The sequence below is a fragment of the Pristiophorus japonicus genome, chromosome 14 (assembly GCF_044704955.1).
Source record: "Pristiophorus japonicus isolate sPriJap1 chromosome 14, sPriJap1.hap1, whole genome shotgun sequence".
In the NCBI taxonomy this organism is placed as follows: domain Eukaryota; kingdom Metazoa; phylum Chordata; class Chondrichthyes; family Pristiophoridae; genus Pristiophorus; species Pristiophorus japonicus.
In genome coordinates this window covers 47,340,507-47,362,718 of record NC_091990.1, presented here as the reverse complement: position 1 = coordinate 47,362,718, position 22,212 = coordinate 47,340,507, and the positions used below count along the sequence as shown (strand labels likewise).

Below are 22,212 nucleotides of genomic sequence, written 5' to 3'. Positions count from 1 at the left end.
TCAGGAGCACGAGGGTAACTAACAGCGATTCAAAAAGTATCATCTTCCAAGTCGATGTTGCAGGAACCAAGGTACCCATGGAAATCGACACTGGTGCATCCGTGAGCATCGTACCGGTATCGCTGTATCTTTACAAATTGCGTGATTTCCCATTGGAGAAATTCAAGGTAGAGCGGCGAGGCTACTCAGGAGAGAACATTCCTGTGGTAGGTCATATCCATACCTGTGAAATACAAGGATCAATTTCAGAGCTTGCCTCTCTTAGTAGTGGCAGGAGACAAACCTGCATTACTAGGAAGAAATTGGTTGGGATTACTGAACCTGGATTGGAGTGAGGTTTTTCGTGTTGAAATGTGATTTGCATCGAAGGATGATGTCATCAAGAAGTATCCGAAGGTGTTCTGCAAAACAGGCAGTCCGATCCAAGGCTTCAAGGTGAGTGTCAGGGTACAGAAGGATGCTAGATAAGTTTACTGCAAGCCACGTCCCGTACCATTTGCACTCAAGGAGAAAGTTGAGCAAGAACTCAAAAGACTAGAGACTGAGAACATTATCTCTAAGATAGATCTATGTAATTGGGCTATACCCATTGTTGTTGTACCTAAGTCAGATGGTAAGGTAAGGTTGTGTGGGGATTATAAAGTAACCGTAAACCAGGTTCTAGAGGGTCATCTCCCCCAATACATTGCCAAATATAGAAGATTTGTTCACAACGCTGACAGGTAGTCAGATCTTCACAAAGTTTGATCTTACGAATGTCTACTTACAGCTTGAACTAGATGAAGAGTCCAAGTCATGCTTGACTATAACTACTCATCTAGTCATGTATCAATTTAATAGGCTACCATTTGAAGAGTCTTCTGCCCCCGCCATATTTCAAGGGGTGATGAACCAGATTTTGCAAGGTATTGAAGAGGTAGTATGTTATTTAGATGACATACTAATTTCAGCACCAAATAGGCAAATTCATAATAACATATTAAATGAAGTGCTCCAAAGGCTGGAGAAGCACAGAATACGAGTGATTGCTTGCAAGTGTGAGTTATTTCAAAACTCAGTGGAGTACTTAGGGCACAGAGTAGACAAAGATGGTTTACATCCAACCAAGGGAAAGCTGGATGCAATCAGAAATGCAACCACCCCCAAGTATGTCACTGAACTTCGATCATTTTTGGGTCTTTTGAACTATTATGGAAAGTTCCTACTGAAGTTGGCTACAGTGTTTCATCCACTGAATGAACTGTTGAAAAAACAGGTCCATTGGAAGTGGTCAGAAGAATGCGATGCAGCATTCAAGGAATGTAAAAGCAACTTGGTAGAGAGCACCATCTTAGTTCACTATGACGTAGCTAAGGAGATCAAGCTAGCATGTGACGCCTCTCTGTATGGAGTTGGGGCAGTGATCTCTCATGTACTGCATAGTGGGGAGGAGAGACCAATTGCTTTTGCTTCACACACTCTCAGTGCCAGTGAGAGTAATTATGCGCAAATTGAAAGGGAAGCTTTGACATTAATTTTTGGGGTCAAGAAGTTCCACAAATATTTAAATGGTCGTAAGTTTACCATCGTTATGGACCATAAGCCCCTGACAGCAATCCTCCATCCAAAGTCCCCAGTTCCAGCATTAGCTGCAGCCCGAATGCAGAGATGGGCTTTGATTTTGTCAGCATATACTTATGATATTGAATACAGATGATCAGCTGATCACAGTAATGCTGATGCTATGTCTAGATTGCCTTCCCCATCACAAGTTACACCCGATAGGGAAGAAGTGTTTTATTTTTCATACATTGATGAACTGCCAGTCACAGCTGAAGAGATTGGTGGAGCAACCAAACGTGACCCAGTTATGTCAAAGGTGCATGATTACATCGCAAATGGCTGGCCAAACCAGGTAACCGAGAAAGATATTCATCCACTCTGCATTCGATGGAATGAATTATCAATCGATAAAGATTGTATCATGTGGGGTGCAAGAGTGTTATACCAAATAAATTCAGGTCCAAATTATTAGGAGATCTCCATGACCAGCACTTGGGAATGTGCTTGACCAAGAGTTTTGCACGCAGTTAATTATGGTGGCCAGAACTAGATAAAGATATAGAGTACATCATTAGTCATTGTACTACATGTCAATCAGTCACAAGAAACCACCATCAGTACTGTTACAGCCATGGAAATGGTCTCCCAGGGTGTGGCAAAGGTTACATATTGATTTTGCTGAGCTAGGACAGCAATTATTCATTGTGATTGATAGCCATTCGATGTGGGTCAATGCGGAAAATAACAAGTAAAACATTAAACATTTTGCGAAGATTATTTTCTTCACATGGCCTCCCAGAAGTAATTGTGTCTGAAAATGGACCACAATTTTGTTCAGAAGAATTTGCACAGTTCACAAGCAAAAATGGTGTGAAAGATATCAAGGTTCCACCGTACCACCTTGCTTCAAATGGTGCAGCAGAGCGCAGAGTACAAATTGTAAAACGTGCCCTCATCAAACAGATGTTGGATACAAATGCAAAGAAACGATAGTTGACATTGGACCACAAATTGGCTAATTTTCTAATTACGTATCGTAATACTCCTATACAATAACTTGTAGAACACCAGCAGAGTTGTTTCTCAAATGACAGCCATGAACCAGATTCTCGTTGTTAAAACCAAACTTCCGTAGAAGAGAAACAATTAAGACAGAAAGAGAATCGTAATAGAGGTAGCGTAAAAGAGAGAAGTGTGAAATTAAATCAGAAGGTGAGAGTGAAGAACCATCACCAAAAATGGTTGAAATGGTTACCAGGAAGAGTGGTGAAGATATGTGGTCATCGCACATCTGTTTGATGAGGGCACGTTTTACATATTTGTAAGGGGTGGTTTTCAGGGGGTCAGCTTTCCCTTCTGACCTTATATGAGCGATTCCGAATCACTCCCACACCCTTGGTTCTAGACACTGGAATTATGAAGGGACTGTGACAGACTTGGACAGACAATCGGTTTCAAGGTAGGAAGCAGGTATGGCTTTATTGTGTTTAAAAATAAGTAAAAGGCACACCTTTAATAACACACACAGAATATTAATACCAATACACACTGAGGGGTACAACACATTGAATAAAATGTCAAATTACAGCCTGTGGTGAAAAGAAGAAAATACAGCTTAAACTCTAAATGGGGTAAAGAGGAGAATGCAGATACATTTACACAAGTTATCCCAGCCTCTCCCTCCCAATTCCCCTAACTAACTAAGTTATAGCTCTGGGGGTTCAGGGGCTATGCTCACCAATCCCTTTAGACAGTTGCCGGTGAATCGCAGTTTCGGGGTTCGTTGCACTTGGCCTTCTAGGCGAGCCGTACCCCGGACGGAGGCGAGGACTTCGGACCGCGTAGTCTTCGGTTGGGATGCGTCCAATGATGCGGTAAGTTGCGTTTTGGATGTATGGGGTAAGTACCCACTTTCTTTGGTTAGGAATAGTTTGAGTTAGTCCTTTTGGGTAATTTCTCACCCGTTGGGTCATTCAGAAATCGATTGTAGAGTGGAAATAAATATCGATTCTTCGGGTTTTACTGAGTTGGTTTCGGTTGGTCATTTCACTGGTTGTGGTGGCCCGGGTTGTCAATTTGGTTGCTGACAACCTTCCGTTTCGTGGGCCTCGTGCTCGGTCAGTCCTTGATGAGTTCTAAAGTAGTTTCCTTCACTATTCCATTTCTTCACTCCCCAGCGCTTGTGTCTCTGTCTGTGTTCGAGTCGGTGTTCTGTTCGAGTCTGTGTGAGTTCGAGTCTATGTGAGTTCGAGTCTGTGTTCTGTCCTGGTAAAACTGGGAATAGATATATCCCAAAAAAGGCTTCCTTTTCTCCCATCAAATCTAGCTCAGCTCTTTGTTTCAATTGTGCAGCCAGCTAACTGAAACTTGATTAAGTGGTTTTAATCTGGTGTTAATAGGCTTTTCGACATTGGTGAGCTCTCGTCCATTGTGCTAGTCTGGCCTGAGCCAGATATTTCTATGCCTGTTGAAAAGGTGTTGGAATATGTATGTGACATTTGAGTCCTCTGGGTGGGATGGATAAACAGTTCCCAGACAATTTGATTAGCTCCAATGTCCAAACTGGCCCTTTAGAGATTGGTCACCTCGAATTTTGGTCACCTTACTTAAGGAAGGATACACTAGCTTTGGAGGGGGTACAGAGACGATTTACTAGGTTGATTCCGGAGATGAGGGGGTTACCTTATGATGATAGATTGAGTAGACTGGGTCTTAACTCGTTGGAGTTCAGAAGGATGAGGGGTGATCTTGTAGAAGCATTTAAAATAACGACAGAGATAGACAAGATAGAGGCAGAGAGGTTGTTTCCACTGGTCGGGGAGACTAGAACTAGGGGGCACAGCCTCAAAATACGGGGGAGCCAATTTAAAACCGAGTTGAGAAGGAATTTCTTCTCCCAGAGGGTTGTGAATCTGTTGAATTCTCTGCCCAAGGAAGCAGTTGAGGCTAGCTCATTGAATGTATTCAAGTCACAGATAGATAGATTTTTAACCAATAAGGGAATTAAGGGCTACGGGGAGAGGGCGGTTAAGTGGAGCTGAGTCCACGGCCAGATCAGCCATGATCTTGTTGAATGGCGGAGCAGGCTCGAGGGGCTAGATGGCCTACTCCTGTTCCTAATTCTTATGTTCTTATGTTCTTATGTTCATATGACCCCACCCCTTTCCTTACCGACCCAACATTCATCTTTTAAAAATCCCAAATTCGATTAAAGTTCGTAGTTTCTTCCATGTGCACTTTAGGATTTCAAACTTTCTGGTAGATAGTTCCAAATTAAATTCCCTTTCCTATGAGTCCAAACACTGGGGGAGGGAGGGGGTCTCCATGAATGCATCCCCTTTTATCCCCTGCAGGCTCGTCTCCCCCTTTAAAACTCATTTGTGTCCCGAAGGTTTTCCTTCCATTTTAAAAGTCCAAAAAAGGATTCTTCTCCTCTGCAGGGGAAAGGTACAAGGAATCTTTGAGAAATATTGGTAAATTCTACATATTTGATCAAGAAGTTTAGATCATGGACCGATTAGGTTTGTTCACATTGATCATATTTTGCCTACAGATGTGGAGGAGTTAAAAGTTGGAATGATTCGATTATTTCTGACTCATCAGATAGTCTTATTAAAAGTACAGTATCAGTAGCATATCCTGCATCAAATGGCCCTAGAAATAGCGGATGCATTGACAGTCATTTTCCAACATTCCATAGACTCTGGATCAGTTCCAATGGACTGGAGGGTAGCGAATGTAACACCACTTTTTAAAAAAGGAGGGAGATAGAAAATTGATAATTATAGACTGGTTAGCTTGACATCAGTAGTGGGGAAAATGTTGGAATCAATTATTAAGGATGAAATATCAGCGCATTTGGAAAGCAGTAACAGGATCGGTCCAAGTCAGCATGAATTTATGAAGGGGAAATTATTCTTGACAAACCTTCTGGAATTTTTTGAAGATGTAACTAGTAGAGTGGACAAGGGAGAACCAGTGGATGTGATGTATTTGGACTTTCAAAAGGCCTTTGACAAGGCCCCACATAAGAGATTGGTGTGCAAAATCAAAGCACATTGTATTGGGGGTAATGTACTGGCGTGGATAGAGAATTGGTTGGCAGACAGGAAGCAGAGAGTCGGGATAAACGGGTCCTTTTCAGAATGGGAGGCAGTGACCAGTGGAGTGCCGCAGGGCTCAGTGCTGGGACCCCCACTCTTTACAATATACATTAATAACTTGGATGAAGGAATTTAATTGAAGTGGTTCTTACCGGAATGGACGGTAAGTAATTAAATTTAGTCTGAGGCTGCGGTTGGGCCGAGGGAGGGGGGAAACTCAAAAAATATTTTTTCAGTTAAACACAAAATAAAAAGTTACAAAACATTCTCAAGACACTTTTTAACGTAATCGCCATTTTAGAATTTAAAAAATAATTTCAAAAAACCTTTAATTTACCTTTCTTTGCAGCGTACTCACCTACTGCCCTGTTTCCGGCAGCTTTTCGTGGGCGGTTTTCTCGGCGGTGTGTATGGGTTCTCCGCTGGGGCAAAACTTAGATCCTGGCGGTTTCCTTGGTGGTGCACGTGGGCGGATTGCTAGCTGGCAATCTTTTCAAAGTGTGGGCGGAACTCTTTAAAAAAAATAAAGAGGAAACTTTCGCCAGGCGGTTTTTCATCAAGAAGCAGCTGGACTGCCGAGAGTACCGACGAGAATGAAGGCGAAAGTCTCGCCCTTTGTTTGTTAATGTGGTCAATGGAAGAGAAGCTTGCACAAACCACAGGTATTTGTGACATTCATCATTATTAACATTGCGTGACAGTAACCAGATCACCAACACGTCATTTTATGTTGAAACTATTTAGATGGAGAAAGGAATCTCAGCCCTCCTCCACAGAAGTAATTGTAGAGTGCACTTGTGGTCATCCTCCCCTCCACCCGACACACCCGGCCGGCCCTACATTTACCTCAACTATCTGGTGCTTATCCCACTTGAGAACTTGTGAAGTAGATTCAATCAGCAGTCGGCATCTGTAACTTTAAAATGATCTTAAGGCTTGGCTGAGGTTTTGTATTTCTCAGGCTGGCTGAGAAGTCCTTTACCTCTGAAGTCAACCAGTTAAAGATGAGTCGGTGATAAGCAAATAAAAAATTGGGATTTCTCCAAAAATGTTGTACATCAGGTCTCGGGTGAAATACTGCTACATAGTTTGTTAACTGATTCGCCTCAAGTTCTTTATTTCTTAAAGTAATGAGTACTTAATGAAATGCCAACTTTAGAAATATGGGCCCATGTTTTGACTTTCCCCCAGAACGGCGCACCTCCGAGAGGCACGCCTATTTCCTCGAACATAAAGTGCGCCTATTACCAACCTCCCGTATTCCCCAATATTTTTCGGGCCATTTCCAGGTCGGCATTGTGCAGCAGGAGCTGCTGGGAGTGGAGCTACAGCCCTGCACCAAAAACAGTGCCGGCAGCTGCGCTCGTGTGCAGCGGAGGCTGCGTGCGTGCGCAGTAGCTCCTGGCCCTCCAAGCACGTCCTGTCTCCGGGCGACGACCCTATCCCTGGCCGAAGGGACATCGCCCCTATCCCGGGCCGAGTGGCCTGACTGCCCTTACCTCTTTCGGCATCTCCTAGGGGCGGGTCCCACCAGAAGTCCTCGGCGTCCTCATCGGTGGCGGAGCCCGCCCGAAGTCCTGGGCGGCGGTCTGGCATCTCCTGGGGGCAGGCCCCACCCAAAATCCTCGGCGTCCTTGGTGACAACAGGACCCGCCTGACCGGCAACTCCTGGGGGGGGGCCCGCCCCCGCATGCTGTTGGAGGGTTCCCAGTGCTGCAGTAGGTGAGTAGAAACTTTTTATTTATTGATTGATTTTTTAATTATTTTTTTTATTTTTTATTTTTTTTTGATTGATTTATTGGTTGATTTATTGATTTATTGATTTATTTGTCATTTATTATTGACTATGGCTCTTTATTTGTAAAAGTGAAGTGTTTAATGCTTGTAAACTTCCCTTCCCCCTATCTCTCGTTCCCTACGCCTAATTTATAAAGTGTAGGCAAGGTTTTTCTGAGCGTACAAAAATCTACACTTACTCCATTCTAAGTTAGTTTGGAGTAAGTTTTCGCTGCCTAAACTTGCAAAACAGGCGTAAGTGGCTGGTAATGCCCCCTTTTGAAAAAAAAACTGTTCTAAAACAAAACTATTCTAACTGACTAGAATTGGAGCAAACTAAATGCCAAGAATTGCAATTTCTAAGATACTCCATTCTAAACTAGTTGCTCCAAAAAAATAGGAGCAACTCGAGCCGAAACTTGAGCCCATAGTAGCAGGTGATTATTGGCACAGGTCCATGGGTATTGATGCAATGTACTCAGGTGGTGATGACTTTTGTTGACACGTGGTTATTGGAAACATGTTAAGGCTTGGTCACAATAGGGAACGAAATGTGTTGGTGTGATGTTGGCTTAGGAAACATGAGACACTAGAGCAAAACAATTTTCAAGTTTGAAGGCTGTTGAGGGAGCATAATGCACCAATTATGACTGGTATGCGATGGAACAGTTGTGGAAATGGCTTTGCCAGGCTTTGTGCTCAAGTGCCAATGATTTCTAAAATATAATGTTGGATGGTATCTGAGCAACTTCAGGCAGCATTATTGGCACCCATGCATATAACTGGAATTCACGGTCAGGAGACAATGCAGCACTCTGAATGATGAAGAGGGAAGAGAGAGAGAAACCAAGAAACTAAAGACCCATTAGTCTAACACCTGCTGTGGGGAAGATATTGGAATCTATAATTAAGAACAGAGTGACTGAGTATTAACTGAAACTGGGGGAATATATTTAACTGTGTCTTTATAGCAACTTCCGAAACCAGCATGAACCAGCACGTTTACAGCAGTATGTGAATAGCTCCAGTAGGGTCCTAATGCCTGTCTAGTGTCTTGTAACAAACAAATAGAGTATGTGCACAACATATTTCCCCCCCTTCTGAAAAAACAGTCTATGAACAGACAAAGTCCTTGAGATAGCCAGGCCGTGTTCTGATAGGCTGAGACCGGCGTGGAGCTTGCAGTGTTTGATCGAGGTATTCGGTTGGGAAACAGAACGGTGCCTTTGTTCCATCTTGTTGGTCTGTTGGCCTGTGAGTTGGGATCAGTCTACTAGTGTTTCATCGAGTTCCATCATTGAGCTTGTAGGTGTCAGGGCTGAAATTTCACCCGATCTGTTTTGGAGGCGAAAGTGAAGATGTAAGCTTATGACTCTGGTTTGGGCGCTTAACTCTGACCCAATCTCCGTTCTTCAATTGGGGCTATTGAGCGTGTCGATTTGTGTCAGTGTACGACTTTGCTTTTCGTTAGTGTTCTAAAATCTGAGATGCGAGTGTGGTTATCATCGCACTAGGTTTGGCTGGGGGTTTGAGAATGTCCAGTAGCCAGCAAAGATTCCACCCAATCACGAGCTCAGCGGGTGTCTTCCGCAACAGCGACTGCTTTGTCGAACGGTATGTGCGGAGAATGGTTTGAACCGCCTCATCGAATGTTTGGCCTGCTATGAGATTGGCTTTCAAACCCTCTTTGATGACATGGTTAAATCGCTCAACACCTCCATTGCTTTGAGGATTGTACCGAGCAGTAAAGCGATGCTCGATAGCATGACGAGTAAGGAAATCCACGACATAGTCGGACACAAACTATGGTTCATTGTCAGTGATTATGACCTCTGGAAGGCCCCACTTCATGAACATATGCTGCAGAATAGTGACGATCGTTGATGAGGTCACTGAAATTCTTGTAGTGAGTTCTGGCCATTTGGAATGCAGGTCATGTACTACAACAAGGAACCGCTGGTGCTGAGGAGCTGCTTCAGCTGGACGGAAGATATTCAACTGAACTTGTTGCCATGGTATTTGTGGCCATGGAATGTGCTTCATTGGCGCTGGTCGAATGTTTGTGGCCTTTTCGCTCATACTGCATGCTTCGCAGTGTGAGACAAACTCCTCGATGAGAGTTTCAATCCCAGGCCACCATACTGAATCGCGACATCTCTGCTTCATGTGGACAATGCCAGAGTGTCCATCATGTGCCAATGAGAGAATGTGCTGTTGAAGCGCCATGGGAATTACTGCTCTATCACCACGAGCTAGGCAGCCATCGTTCCAAACAGAAAATTCATCACGAAGTCTGTGGAAGGTTTTTAGCTCTTCTGGAATTTGCTTAGGCCACTGGAGGAAATGGCACACGTGCTGGAGCATAGCATCACACTGTGATTCGGTTTTGAGCTTGTTGCAGGAGACAAAGTTTCTGATGGACTGATGATTGATGTGACATATGTGTCATCATCTGTAAACAAGTCAGCACCAGAGTCCGAAGCAGCTGAGCAGGTCAGCTACGTGGTTGCAACTGCGAGCGATGTACTTTACATCAAAGTTATACTGATGAAGGCGATCTGACCATCGACTGCTTCGTAATGGTCTGTGCCCAGATCCAGTTGTAGCGAGTAGTGTAGTTATCGTTTGGTGATCCGTACGGAGGGTACATTTCCTGCCATAGAGGTAGATGTGCCCATGTTCACAAACGCAGATGCAAGCGAGTGCTTTGCGTTCCCCTGTAGAGTATTTACATTCTGCAGACGAGAGCGTGCAAGAGGCAAAGGCTACTGGGCGTTCAAGGCCGTCAATCAATTGCGATAGCACAGCACCCATGGCGGTGCCTAATGCATCTGTGGTAAAATACGTAGTGGCATTTGGATCAAAGCGAGGATAGGAGGGGATGTGATTTTTTCCTTAAGCGTGGTGAATGCCTGAGCCAGGGAATCTGTCCATTCCCAAGGGACGTCCTTGCACAGCAACATGCGAAGTGGTTCGGCAATGTACGCATAGAACGGGATAAACTTCAGATAGAAGTTGCAAGTGTCGAGGAATGATGAAAGTTCTTTGACATTGGTAGCCTCCTGCATTCGCTGGATCACATCAATATGACACCTGGTTGCTGTGACTCTGTAGCCCAGAAAGTTTATTTCTTCAGCAGCGAATGTACACTTATCGGCATTGCATGTAATGTTATGTGCAGGAAGTCTAGCCATAACTGCGTGAAGTCACTGGTCATGTTCTTCCATTGTCCGTCCATGGACGACGATATCGTCAAGCAGATTGAGGGCTCCCACTATGCCCGCTAACACAGTAGTGAAAATCTTCTGAAATCCACTTGTTGCAGAAGATAGTCCGTAGGGCATGTGTCGATACTGAAACAGACCATCATGCGTCGTGAATGCCGTGAGCGGTTTGCTGTCCTCCGCTAGGGTTATTTTCAGGTAACTGCGGCGCATGTCGAGTTTCATAAAAACAATTGAGTCGTGGAATTCTGAAGGCAGTTCGTCGATGGTAGGAAGAGGATAGTTGTTGGGAATAATGGCCTTGTTGACCTCTCCCCATTTTTCCGCCAAGCAATGATTAAGTTCAAGATCGAGGATGAGGAGTCGATGCTCTCAATGATTCCCTGAGATTCGAGTCGCGTTAATTCTGCGGATACTTGGTCACGAACGACGAATGGGAGACGGCGAAGTTGCTGCGTAACCGGGTTGACGGAAGGGTCAATGCGCAGACGATGGCAGAATTTTGTTGTCACTCCAAACCCTGTGAAGATTGAGGGATACTGCTTGTCAAAGTCCACTGTGTACACAGGTGTGCCGGTTGGGTCGTAAACTTTGAACCCATGCTTGTCAAAAAGATCAATATCCATGGGGCTTCATCCCTTCACGACAGGGAAGGAAAAGTTCTCCAATGTTGTGCCCGTGTAGTATATCTGGACAGATATGACCTCAAGTACCTCAATTTTGGAGTCGGAGTACGCATGGAGAGTGGAGGTTGTGGGCTGCAGTTGACACTGCGTGAAGTAGGTTTTGTACACAGCCTCGCTCAATATGAAGACTTTGGCTCCAAGGTCAATGAGGAGGCAGATGGGCATGCCGTCAATGTTTACATCACAGTCTTTGAATTTGCCTGAACTGATGTGCGAAATGTCACTAACAGTGTAAACCATACTGGATTCATCACTATCGGGGTTATCGAATATGCTGTGATGAGCGACAGACACTAGCAAAATGGTTCATTTTACCACATGCAGAGCATTTCTTCCTATGTGTAGGGCAGTTAGGACTCTTTGCTGAATGTGATTTGTCCCCACAGTTAAAGCAGTGGAAGTTAGGCCCACGATCCATAGTGGGTGGGTTATTACTAGCCCTGGGTCTCTGCTGTGATTGCCACTTTGGACGAACACCATGCACATGGGCTGTAGCTGCAGTCTGCTGCACAGGGGGAGCAGGGGATCTGATCGCTTTTGAATCGGAAAGCGCTGATTCGATTTGGATGGTCAAATTAGTTGCTTTGTCCAATGTCAATTTGTCATCCTCCATTAGGAAGCGTTTCCGAATGCGGGGTATCATTGTTTTCTCAATCATTTGATTTCTGATCATTTCCTCTCTGAGTGCTCCAACGTTACATGTAGCAGCCAGTTCAGTTAATGAAATAATATACTGTTTGATTGGTTCCCTGTTCCCTTGCTCCCTTTGATGAAATTTGTATCTTTCCATCATGATACTTTTCTTTGGCCCACAATATTTCTCTAGGGCGCATACCGCTTTGTCGTAGGACTCCAAATCTTCGATTTGGCCAAAGATGCATTGGCCTTCGATGCCGAGGCAGTGGGTAAGTATTGCACGGCGACGAGCTGGTGTTACATTGTCGCCATCTTACCCACTCGCCGTGATGTACATAGAAAAGCTTTTTATCCATCTCGGCCACGGGATTGGAGTGTCCTCGGGTGTGGAGAAGAAAGCCAGGGGTGCGGGTGTAGGGAGGTTAATTTGATTCATCCTCATCGCCAAATTATGTTGTGTATGTAAATAAATAGATTATCTGAAACAGGAGAAATGTGTCCTTTATAGCAGCTCCAAAAATAGTGACCCAAAACCAGCATGCACCAGCAGTGTGTGAATAGCTTCCGCAGGGTCCTAATGCCTATCTAATGTCCTATAATAAACAGATCGAGTATGGACACAACACATAATGCACAATAATGACTGGAAAAGTTTTTGAAATGGCTTTGCCTGGTTTTGTGCTCAAGCGCCAATGATGTTTGAACTATAATGTTGGATGGTATCTGAGCAGCTCCAGGCAGCATTGTTGGCATGCGTGCATATAACTGGAATTCACGGTCGGGAGACAATGCAGAACTCTGAATGATGAATAGGTAAGAGAGAGAGGAACCAAGAAATTTTAGACCCATTAGTCTAACATCTGTTGTGGGGAAGATATTAGAATCTATAATGAAGAATAGAGTGACTGAGTACTTAGACAGAGCCAAGATGGATTTGAAAAGGGCAGCTCATGTCTAACGAAGCAAATTTAGTTTATGAGGCAGTAACTAAAGGAGTAGACTGGGATATAACTATGGATGTAGTTTATATGGACTTCCAGAAGGCATTCAATAAAGTTCCACATAAGAGACTATGTCTCTCACTCCTGCTGCTGGGTCCTGACCCCTCCACTTGACTCCACCACTCTCCAAGATATGTGACCAATCAGATACTTAGATTCTGATGATGTCTAATTTTGTGGCACATTTTGAAGTTGTCACCCCCTCGAGACCTTTGTTTATTTTGCTGCTGCGGTGGCTAGCTTTTTTTCAAGCAGCTGACAGTCCTAATCTTGAGCCCAACTGCCCATCTGATTCTCCCATGATGTCTAGCTTTTATTCAAGTAGTGAGGAGTAGAGGTCAGAAGGGGTGAGAAGCGGAAGTCGGAAGCGTCATGGAACGGAGGTCGGAAGTGGCGAGGAGCAAAGATCGGGATGGGCGAGGAGCGTAGGTTGGGACCGGCGAGGAGCGGAGATGGGAAGCGGCAAGGATCAGATGTCGGAAGCGGCGAGGATCAGAGGCCGGAAGGGGAGAGGAGTGTGGGTCAGAATCGACAAGGAGCGAAGGTCTAGATCGGTGAAGAGTGGAGGCTGGAAATGGCGAGGTGCGGAGAAAGAGACCAACGAGGGATGTCCTATGAATTCCAGGGAGAGAGTTCCTGTGGGAAGGAGTATGGTGTGCAGTAGGAGTATGCTTGATTTTGTATATATGCACCAGGCTAATGCAGCAGAGCTTGGTCTCCAGTCGCCTTGGATCCCCTCGCCACTGGACCAAGACCTTGCTATGTCAAGCCCATGTGGTAGCTGGTGTGCAACGGCCACCCCACGTTAAAAGAATTCACGCACAGGCATCTTCCACCACTTAAAATGATGTTCGAATCCTGGAATGTTAGGCAGGACACTCATGGACAATCCCAATAGCAACAGACCAGAACGTTGTACTGCCATCGTTGCCCGGGAACTCAGATGCTTTGACGTAGACATCGCCGCCCTAAGCGATGCCCGGCAGGAAGGGGAAGGCCAGATCAGGGAACAAGGTGGTGGTTACACCTTCTGGAGAGCTAAACTAGAAGAAGTCCACCATGGGGTGGACTTCGCCATAAAAAATGAGCTAGTTGGCCGTCTCAGAGACTCTCCTTGCAGGATAAACGAACGCCTCATGACCCCAAGGCTCAACCTAGCCCAGAAGCAATGCATTATGGTCATCAGTGCATATGCCCCAACACTGGAAGCTACAGACAAGATCAAAGAGGAATTCTACTCCGAAGAATCCCTGTCCCAAGTCCCAATGGGCGACAAACTGATCTTCCTTGGCGACTTTAACGCCAGAGTAGGAAAGAACTCAGGCCTCTGGGGAATGTGATCGGCAGAGAGAGGGGGTAGGGAAAACCAACTCACAGTACCCTCCTGCTGATGAAATGCTTACAACATGACCTTGTCATAACCAACACCTTGTTCTGTCAGAAAAACAAGTACAAGACTTCATGGTAACACCCTCGATCGAAGCACTGGCATCTGCTAGACTATGTCATCGTCCAAAGGACCGTAAAGACGTGCACATCACCCATGCCATGACAAGAGCTGATGAGTGCTGGATGGACCACTGCCTAATCCGCTCGGTGATGTCCATCAATGTTGCCCAAAAACAATGGTGGTAATAGAAACAATGTCGCAGGAAAATCAACTCTAGAGCACTCAGCGACCATGCTAAGAAATCGCTATTCAGCCAATGCCTCACTACCAACCTGGCGAGTCAAAGTGATCCAGAGACACAGGGTGCTCACAGCACCTGGTCTGCCCTCAAGGCCTTCATAATTAAGACCTGTGAGGAGACGTTCGGACACTCAACCAGGAAACACGAGAACGACCAGGAGATCCAGGAGTTAATATGCTGCAAATGCAAGGCATTCTTGAATTGGAAACAGCAAGACAACTCGAATGCAATAAAACAGATCTACAAACGTCTTAAGGCTGAGGTCCAACAAAAAACTCGCAAAATAAAGAGCAGATGGTGGGTTGAGAAAGCACAGGAGATCCAGCAACTAGCCGACAACCACGATGTGCGTGGATTCTTCAGTCCAGTAAAGACCAGCTATGGCCCAAGCACCCAAGGTCCTAGCTCTAGCCCGAAGAACAGAAAAGTTTTAATGAAGGACAGAGAGGCAGTCAGTCTTCGCTGGAAGGGGTACTTTGAAGATCTCCTTAACTGAGACTCTGTCTTCGACGTGAGTGTACTTGACTTCATCCCACAGCATGCCACGCACCATCATCTCAGTACAACCCCAACCCTTCATAAGGTTGAAAAGGCCATTCGACAACAAGGCCTCAGGAGTGGATGGAAAACCCATCGAAGCACTAAAACATGGCGGAGAAGCACTATTGGCGCGAAATCATGATCTCATTTCTCTTATTTGGAAAGAAGACAGCATGCCAGGGGATCACAGAGATGCTGTAATCGTGACTATCTTCAAGAACGGAGATAAGTCCGATTGCGGTAACTACAGAGGAATTTCCCTGCTGTCTACCACAGGGAAATTATCAAAAGACTCCTCCTCAACTGTCTTCTCCCTGTGGCAGAAGAGCTCCTCCCAGAGTCGCAATGCGGATTCCGTCCACTAAGGGGCACAATGGACATGATCTTCACCACACGACAACTTCAAGAGAAATACAGCGAACAACACCAACCCCTGTACATGGCCTCCTTTGACCTCACAAAGGCCTTTGACACTGTCAACCATGAGGGATTATGGAGTCTTCAAATTCAGCAGTCCTCAAAAATTCCTCACCATCCTCCACTTGCTTCATGATATCATGCAAGCCATGATCCTGACCAACGGATCCACCACCGACCCAATTCATGTACAAACCGGGGTGAAGCAAGGCTGTGTCATTGCACCAACGTTCTTCTTGAAGTTCCTTGCTGCAATGCTACATCTCACCATCAGCAAGCTTCCCGCTGGAATGGAGATAATCTATAGAACAAACGGGAAACTGTTCAACCTCCATCGCCTTCAGACCAGATCCAAGTTCGTCCCATCCTCTGTCATCGAATTACAATATGCAGATGATGCTTGTGTCTATGTCACTCGGAGGACGAACTCCAAACCATCGTCAACATGTTCAACGTAGCGTACGAGAGCATGGGTCTTACACTAAACATCTGTTAAACAAAGATGCTCTATCAACCTGCCCCACCACATAGCACTGCTCCCCTGATTATCAAAATCCATGATGAAGCCTTGGACAATGTAGACCATTTTCCATAACTCGGGATCCTACTGTCCAACAACTCCTTCAGTGCGCCAGCGCAGCCTTTGGTCGCCTAAGGAACAGAGTGTTTGAAGACCAGAACCTTAAACTGGCACAAAGCTCATGGTCTACAGAACAGTAGTGATACGTGCCCTCTTATATGCTTCTGAGACTATGGGCTAGAACCAGTTTTTTTGCATGCTTAAAGCCCACTTAACGCCCATTTTACCACTGAAATGAGATATAAGACACAAATATCGCCCATTTTGGCACAAAGTGGAAACTGACGGGCTTTTTTAGGAGACTTATCGCCGAGCGTTATTTTCCCAATGGGCTTAATGCCGAGAAAAAGTATTACCGCCCGGCCACTTTTTTGGGCGGAATCAGTAGAATGGGTGAATTCAATGCCCATAATATCGCCCAGCATTACTTTCCGCATGGAATTAACGCCGAGATTCAATATTAACGCCCACCCACTGTTTTTTGTTGTAAAGAGCATATTTACCCAAACTAGCAGCCATTGAGATCGTCCATCGTCAATTTCACTACCTCGCACACATATCGGCCAGAATATCGCTCGCTCAGAAAACTGCCACAAAAAGTGGAACTAACCGGGACGAACGGCAGTGGTGTGGCTGCCATTTGTTAAATCCCACTCTTACGTGAGGAGCTGATATCAGAAAGATTTGCCTGAAAGAGCGCTGATGTGAGTGACAACGCTGACACATTGCTGTGTGTGTGCAGCTCAGACATCAATGGTGCCCATCACCTTGGGGCCATTTAAAGTTTACATTGATTGATGTTAAATTGTATTTAAGGAATCACCAGTGTGTAATGGTCCAGCAATCTGAGACAAAGCGCAACAAGGTTATGTTCAATAACAAAAGTTTAATACCAACATTGGTCTCAAATCATAAGTATCACGGCCAATAACACCCAACCCCTGCCCACATCCCACTTTTTCCACCATTGACATAAATCACATGTTCAACATGTCTATCAACACAGAATACAAAGGCAAAGCAGGAGCGTGGTCCCCAGCCCCCATACATTGCAACAAATCTCATACACCCAGATGGAGATATAACACAGCCATTACCTGTGCACATGCACCTCACTTTCCTTCTTCCCTCTCCTTCTCCTCATCTCTACCCCTTCCCCTCCTCACTCCACGATGCCTGGCGAGGAGCTCCTCAGGCGGTGCCTCATTGCGGGGCGATGAAGGCAGATGCGTTGGTTGCACGGGTACGGGAGCGGGGGATGCCAAGGGGACAACATTCTCTGATGCAGAAGCAGGATCTTGGTCCTTGCTCTCATCTGTCATTTGCAGTGGTGGTGCGGAACCCAGGGGTGGAGTGCAATGCTCGGGGGCCACTGGGAGGCCTGTGGCAGCAGTGTTCCTGGCTATCGCATCCAGGGACTCCGCCATGTGTGGAATGAACTCAGTCATGCTGGCCAGGTATGAGGATATGCCCCCCAATGCTTCGATGAGCTGGTCACCAATGTCTACAGTCCTCCGGACAACTGTACCATCTCTCCGCTGTCATGTCGCGCTCGTGGAACAGACCTGCCGCGTCCATGAGGCCTCCGCAGGGTCAGCGCGGTCCTGGGGACAAATGGGGTGCCCTGTGGAGAGGTGCTTGGGGCCGGTACCTCCAGAGTGGAGGCGGGAATGCCCGGAGGACTACTGGATGGCCTTGGGGTGGAATGGCTTCTGGAGTGTCGAGATGTAGGTTCTTCGAAGTCCACGCTCTCATCCGTCGAGAACAGACCCAGCGGATTGACGGGCGACAATCGGAGCTCCTCAGCACCAGGTGTAGTAGGATCGTCCGCTGACTCCTGCCCCGCGCCCCCACTTTCTGGCCTCTGTGGCCTTGCCTGGAGCCATGCTGCTGGCTGAGCTGCAAGACACAAATGAGGTTATTAGAGGAGAAGGGGGTGCTAGGGTGACAAGGTGAGTCCAGCGCTACACACAGCATATGCACGACAAAAGCACCACCACTCTCAAAATCATCGCAGACAGCACATTTCATGACCATCAAGAATTGTGCATTGCAATGATTTTCATTAGTCCAGCATTATTTCTATGACACTTTTAGAAATGATCTATCATACATGATTGTTCGGAAATAAGTTGGTGTGGCATCTATTGACTTTACATCACGCAATAGTGTAAGCTTTACTCACGTGGCATCACTTCAGTCCATGGCTGTCTGGGGGTGCTTCCCCACGAGTACGAGCACTCACTCCTCCATCTCAGTGATGTCACTGGGGACTGGTGGTCCCAGACACTGATACAACACATAACCGACAGATGTAATCATGATTATTATGATCACTATCATTCTTTATCTAAAGACGTACACCGTGACCGCAGGCTTTAAGTAAAACATTCCCGATAAAAGTGCAAGACCTCACATCTGCTGATAGCCAATCATGACTGTTACAAATCAAATTACATGTAAATCAATGTAATACTTACTCTTGCGGATCCCACACAGTCGTTCCATCATTTGCGGCATTGGTTCCCCTCACGCACCTCGTTGGTCACCGACGAGACCACCTCTGCTATCTCGGTCCATATCCTCTGGTCGGCCTTTGGGGTGGACTTCCCACATCCTCCCTGTGTCAAATCACCCCAGCGTAACTCGACCTCATTCGAGAACCTCCTGGCTCTTTTGCGGCCTCCAATGTGCTCCTCTCCCACTTCACTGCTCTCTCCAGTGTCAGTCTCCACAGCGTGTTGTGATGCCTCCTCCTCTCACTCCATTATAGAGCAAATTCGGTCAAATATGTGGCTGGTAATAGCTAATTTTTGTTTGCCTACTTGCTGTGAAGCTCTAAAGTCTCTCTCCTTCTTCCCAAAGCAACCATACTACACCCAGCCACACCTTCAGTCCCTCTGAGCTCCCTCTCTCTCTGTCTCCTCTTTTGCACATGTCATGGTGAACCCTTGACCTCCTGAATCATGGGAATCGAGCGTTGCCATGCTGTTGCTAAGGATGACCACACTTTACAGTAGAAGGTCAAAAAAATTTAACGCTACCGCCCATTTGATATCGCTCGCGGTAACGTCCATTTTCAAAAATGTAAACTAGGTGTTTTGAGAATGGGAGAGAAGCTGGCGATCTGAAAACCCTTTTTTACTGCCCACGCCGGAAATAATGCCCATTTTTGGGCGATAAGCTCAAAAGTAGAGGCTCTAACCCATGGACTATAAACAGCAGGCACATCAAAGCACTGGAGAAGTACCACCAACGCTGCCTCAGGGAGATCCTACAATCCATTGGCAGGAATAGGTGCACCAACGTTAGTGTTCTCCCGCAGGCCAACATCCTCAGCATTGAAGCATTGACAATGCCCAATCAGCTCCAATGGATGGGCCACAGCCTCTGTATGCCCGATACAAGACTCCCAAAGCAAGCGCTCTACATGGCAAATGAGCCTCAGGTGGGCAGAGGAAACGTTTCAAGGACACCCTCAAGGCCTCCTTGAAGAAGTTCAACATCCCCACCGACAGCTGGGAATCCCTGGCGCAAGATCGCTCAAAATGGAAGAGAATAATCTGTGAGGGCGTCGAACACTTCGAGTCTCTTCGCCAGGAGCAAGCGGAGACCAAGCGCATATGGCGGAGGAGCGCATGACAACCCAAGCACGTCAACGAACTGGCACTTCAACCAACGTACTTTCAACCACCGTCTATCCAACCTGTGACAGAGATTGTAGCTCCCACATTGGACTTATCAGTCATCTGAGAACTCAATTTTAATGTGGAAGCTAGTCATGCTCGATTCCGAGTGACTGCCTATGATGATAATGATGACATAAAAGACTGTTAGCTATAATTAAAACTCATGGAATTGAAGGCCAATTATTGACCTTGGTTAGGTGATTGGTTAGATGATAGAAGACAGTGAGTAGGAATAATGGATATGTACTTGAATTGGAAGGAAGTAATGAATGGTGTCCCACTAAGATCTGTGCTGGGCTTTAGCTATTTATTAATGACTTAGATAACACAATATTCAAGTTTGCCAATAACACAACGATTGGTAGCGTAGTAAGTAGTGTGGACAGGAGTATAAAATGACAAAGCGTCATTAATATAGTGAGTGGGCAAAACAATGGCAGATGGATTTCAAGTGTGAGCTCACCCATTTTGTACCAAAAAAGGATAGATCTGAGTATTATTTAAATGGTGAAAAGCTTGGAACAGTGGCCATCTAAAGAGATTTAGGTGTTCATGTACACAGATCACTAAAATGCAGTTGTCAAGTACAAAAAAGAATCAAAAAGGCTAATGGAATATTAGCCTTTATAAGTAGAGGGCTAGAATATAAAGGGGAGAAAGTTTTACTACAGCTACATAAAGCCTTGGTTAGACCACAACTAGAGAACTGTGTTTGCTTCTGCAATTACAATTTGCAGATACAAATGGGTGGAGCTTAGGCCATGTAGGCTCCGCCCATTTTTTACCAGGTGTTGAGCGGGTCCAGTGGTCCTTAAAGGGATCACATGCGGCTGCACATAAAACGGCCCAGGAAGCTTTTGATTTGTTTCTGGTGGACCCAGATGGAGCTGAAATGCTCCTTATGGGCCACCAGAAAAACACCAGCCCTTTGCCGTCCCATTCAAGGCCCTGGCTCCAGATCACCGCCCCCAGGTGCGACCAGGTTCAGTATAGGAGCCGGCAGATATTCCGCCCTCCCAGAACCTGGAGAACTGCAGGAGATGCACGCAGCTCTTCACTGGGATGTTAATGAGGCTGATTGGGCACTTCACCCATTTCATGCCCATTTTGGGCTCTACTTAACAATCTTGCCCCATGTCCCATGCCAGCTTGTAGGAAAGAAGTGAAATGGGATAGTTAAACATGCTGGTCTGAGTGAGCCAGAGAAGCCAGGGGATCCTCAAAGATATGAATCTAAACTAACAAACCTAGCAAAGACTGTTGGCAATATTAGAATCAAAGAAACTTACAGCACAGAAGGAGGCCATTCTTCCCATCATGTCTGTGCCGGCTCTTTGAAAGAGCGATCCAATTACCCACTCTCCTGCTCTTTCCCCATAGTTCTTCAAATTTCACCCCTTCAATTGTTTATCTAATTCCCTTTTGAAAGTTATCACATGAGCAGATCTTTATTTTAAACAGGTTAATGCCTCAGCTAAGATACCAGTCAAAGATTTGCCCTTCGAAAGAATTAACCTTTTGTATGCTAATATTGCCAATAGTCATTTCTAGACTAAAGCGTTTAATTGCGTACAGGGAAAGGAAGGAGACCTTGGATTGGTGAGATGTAGTTATAATTTTGCTTTTGGAATTGTAAATTAACAACAGCAACAACTTGTATTTATATAACGCCTTTAACGTCGTGAAACGTCCCAAGGCGCTACAGGAGTATTATGAGATAAAAGATTTGACACCGAGCCGCATAAATAGAAATTAGCGCAGCTTGGTCAAAGAGGTAGGTTTTAAAGAGCGTCTTGAAGGAGGAAAGAGAGGTAGAGAGGTGGCGTGGTTTAGGCAGGGAGTTCCAGAGCTTGGGGTCTAGGCAATAGAAGGCAGGACCACCAATGGTTGAACGATTATAATCAGCGATGCTCAGGAGGGCAGAATTAGAGGAGCGCAGACATCTCAGGGGGTTGTGGGGCTGGAGGAGATTACAGAGATAGGGAGGTACTTTATAAACAACCTCAGGATTCAGTTTTCTGGAAAGTCATGACTTGTGCCCGATGTAACAGATGTATTATTTTTTTTGAGGTCATAATTAACTGGCCAGAGTCTAGAAACATTTATACCTTAAAACAAAGGTTGGTGGTAGCGAATAGGTCCTGCAACAAACTGTATTATGGAATGGTAGATCGTTGAACTGGAAATTCCGTGGGTGATGCTAAATAGATGATATTGGTACATCCCGAAAGGAAGAGAAATGACTAATTTTATTTTCTTAGACCTCCTAGTAGCAGCTCAAGGTGGACCATTTAGATCTCAGTTGTCTTCCATGAACCCTACTGGGT

The 22,212-nt window shown here is 45.6% G+C and overlaps 1 protein-coding gene across 1 annotated transcript; it reads right to left on the bottom strand.

The window, feature by feature from the left end:
- Window positions 1–10,243: 10,243 nt before the first annotated feature.
- On the bottom strand, window positions 10,244–10,615 carry LOC139279596 (uncharacterized). Its single transcript, XM_070898715.1, has one exon. It carries the CDS (start codon window positions 10,613–10,615, stop codon window positions 10,244–10,246), a length of 372 nt encoding a protein of 123 aa, XP_070754816.1.
- Window positions 10,616–22,212: the final 11,597 nt, after the last annotated feature.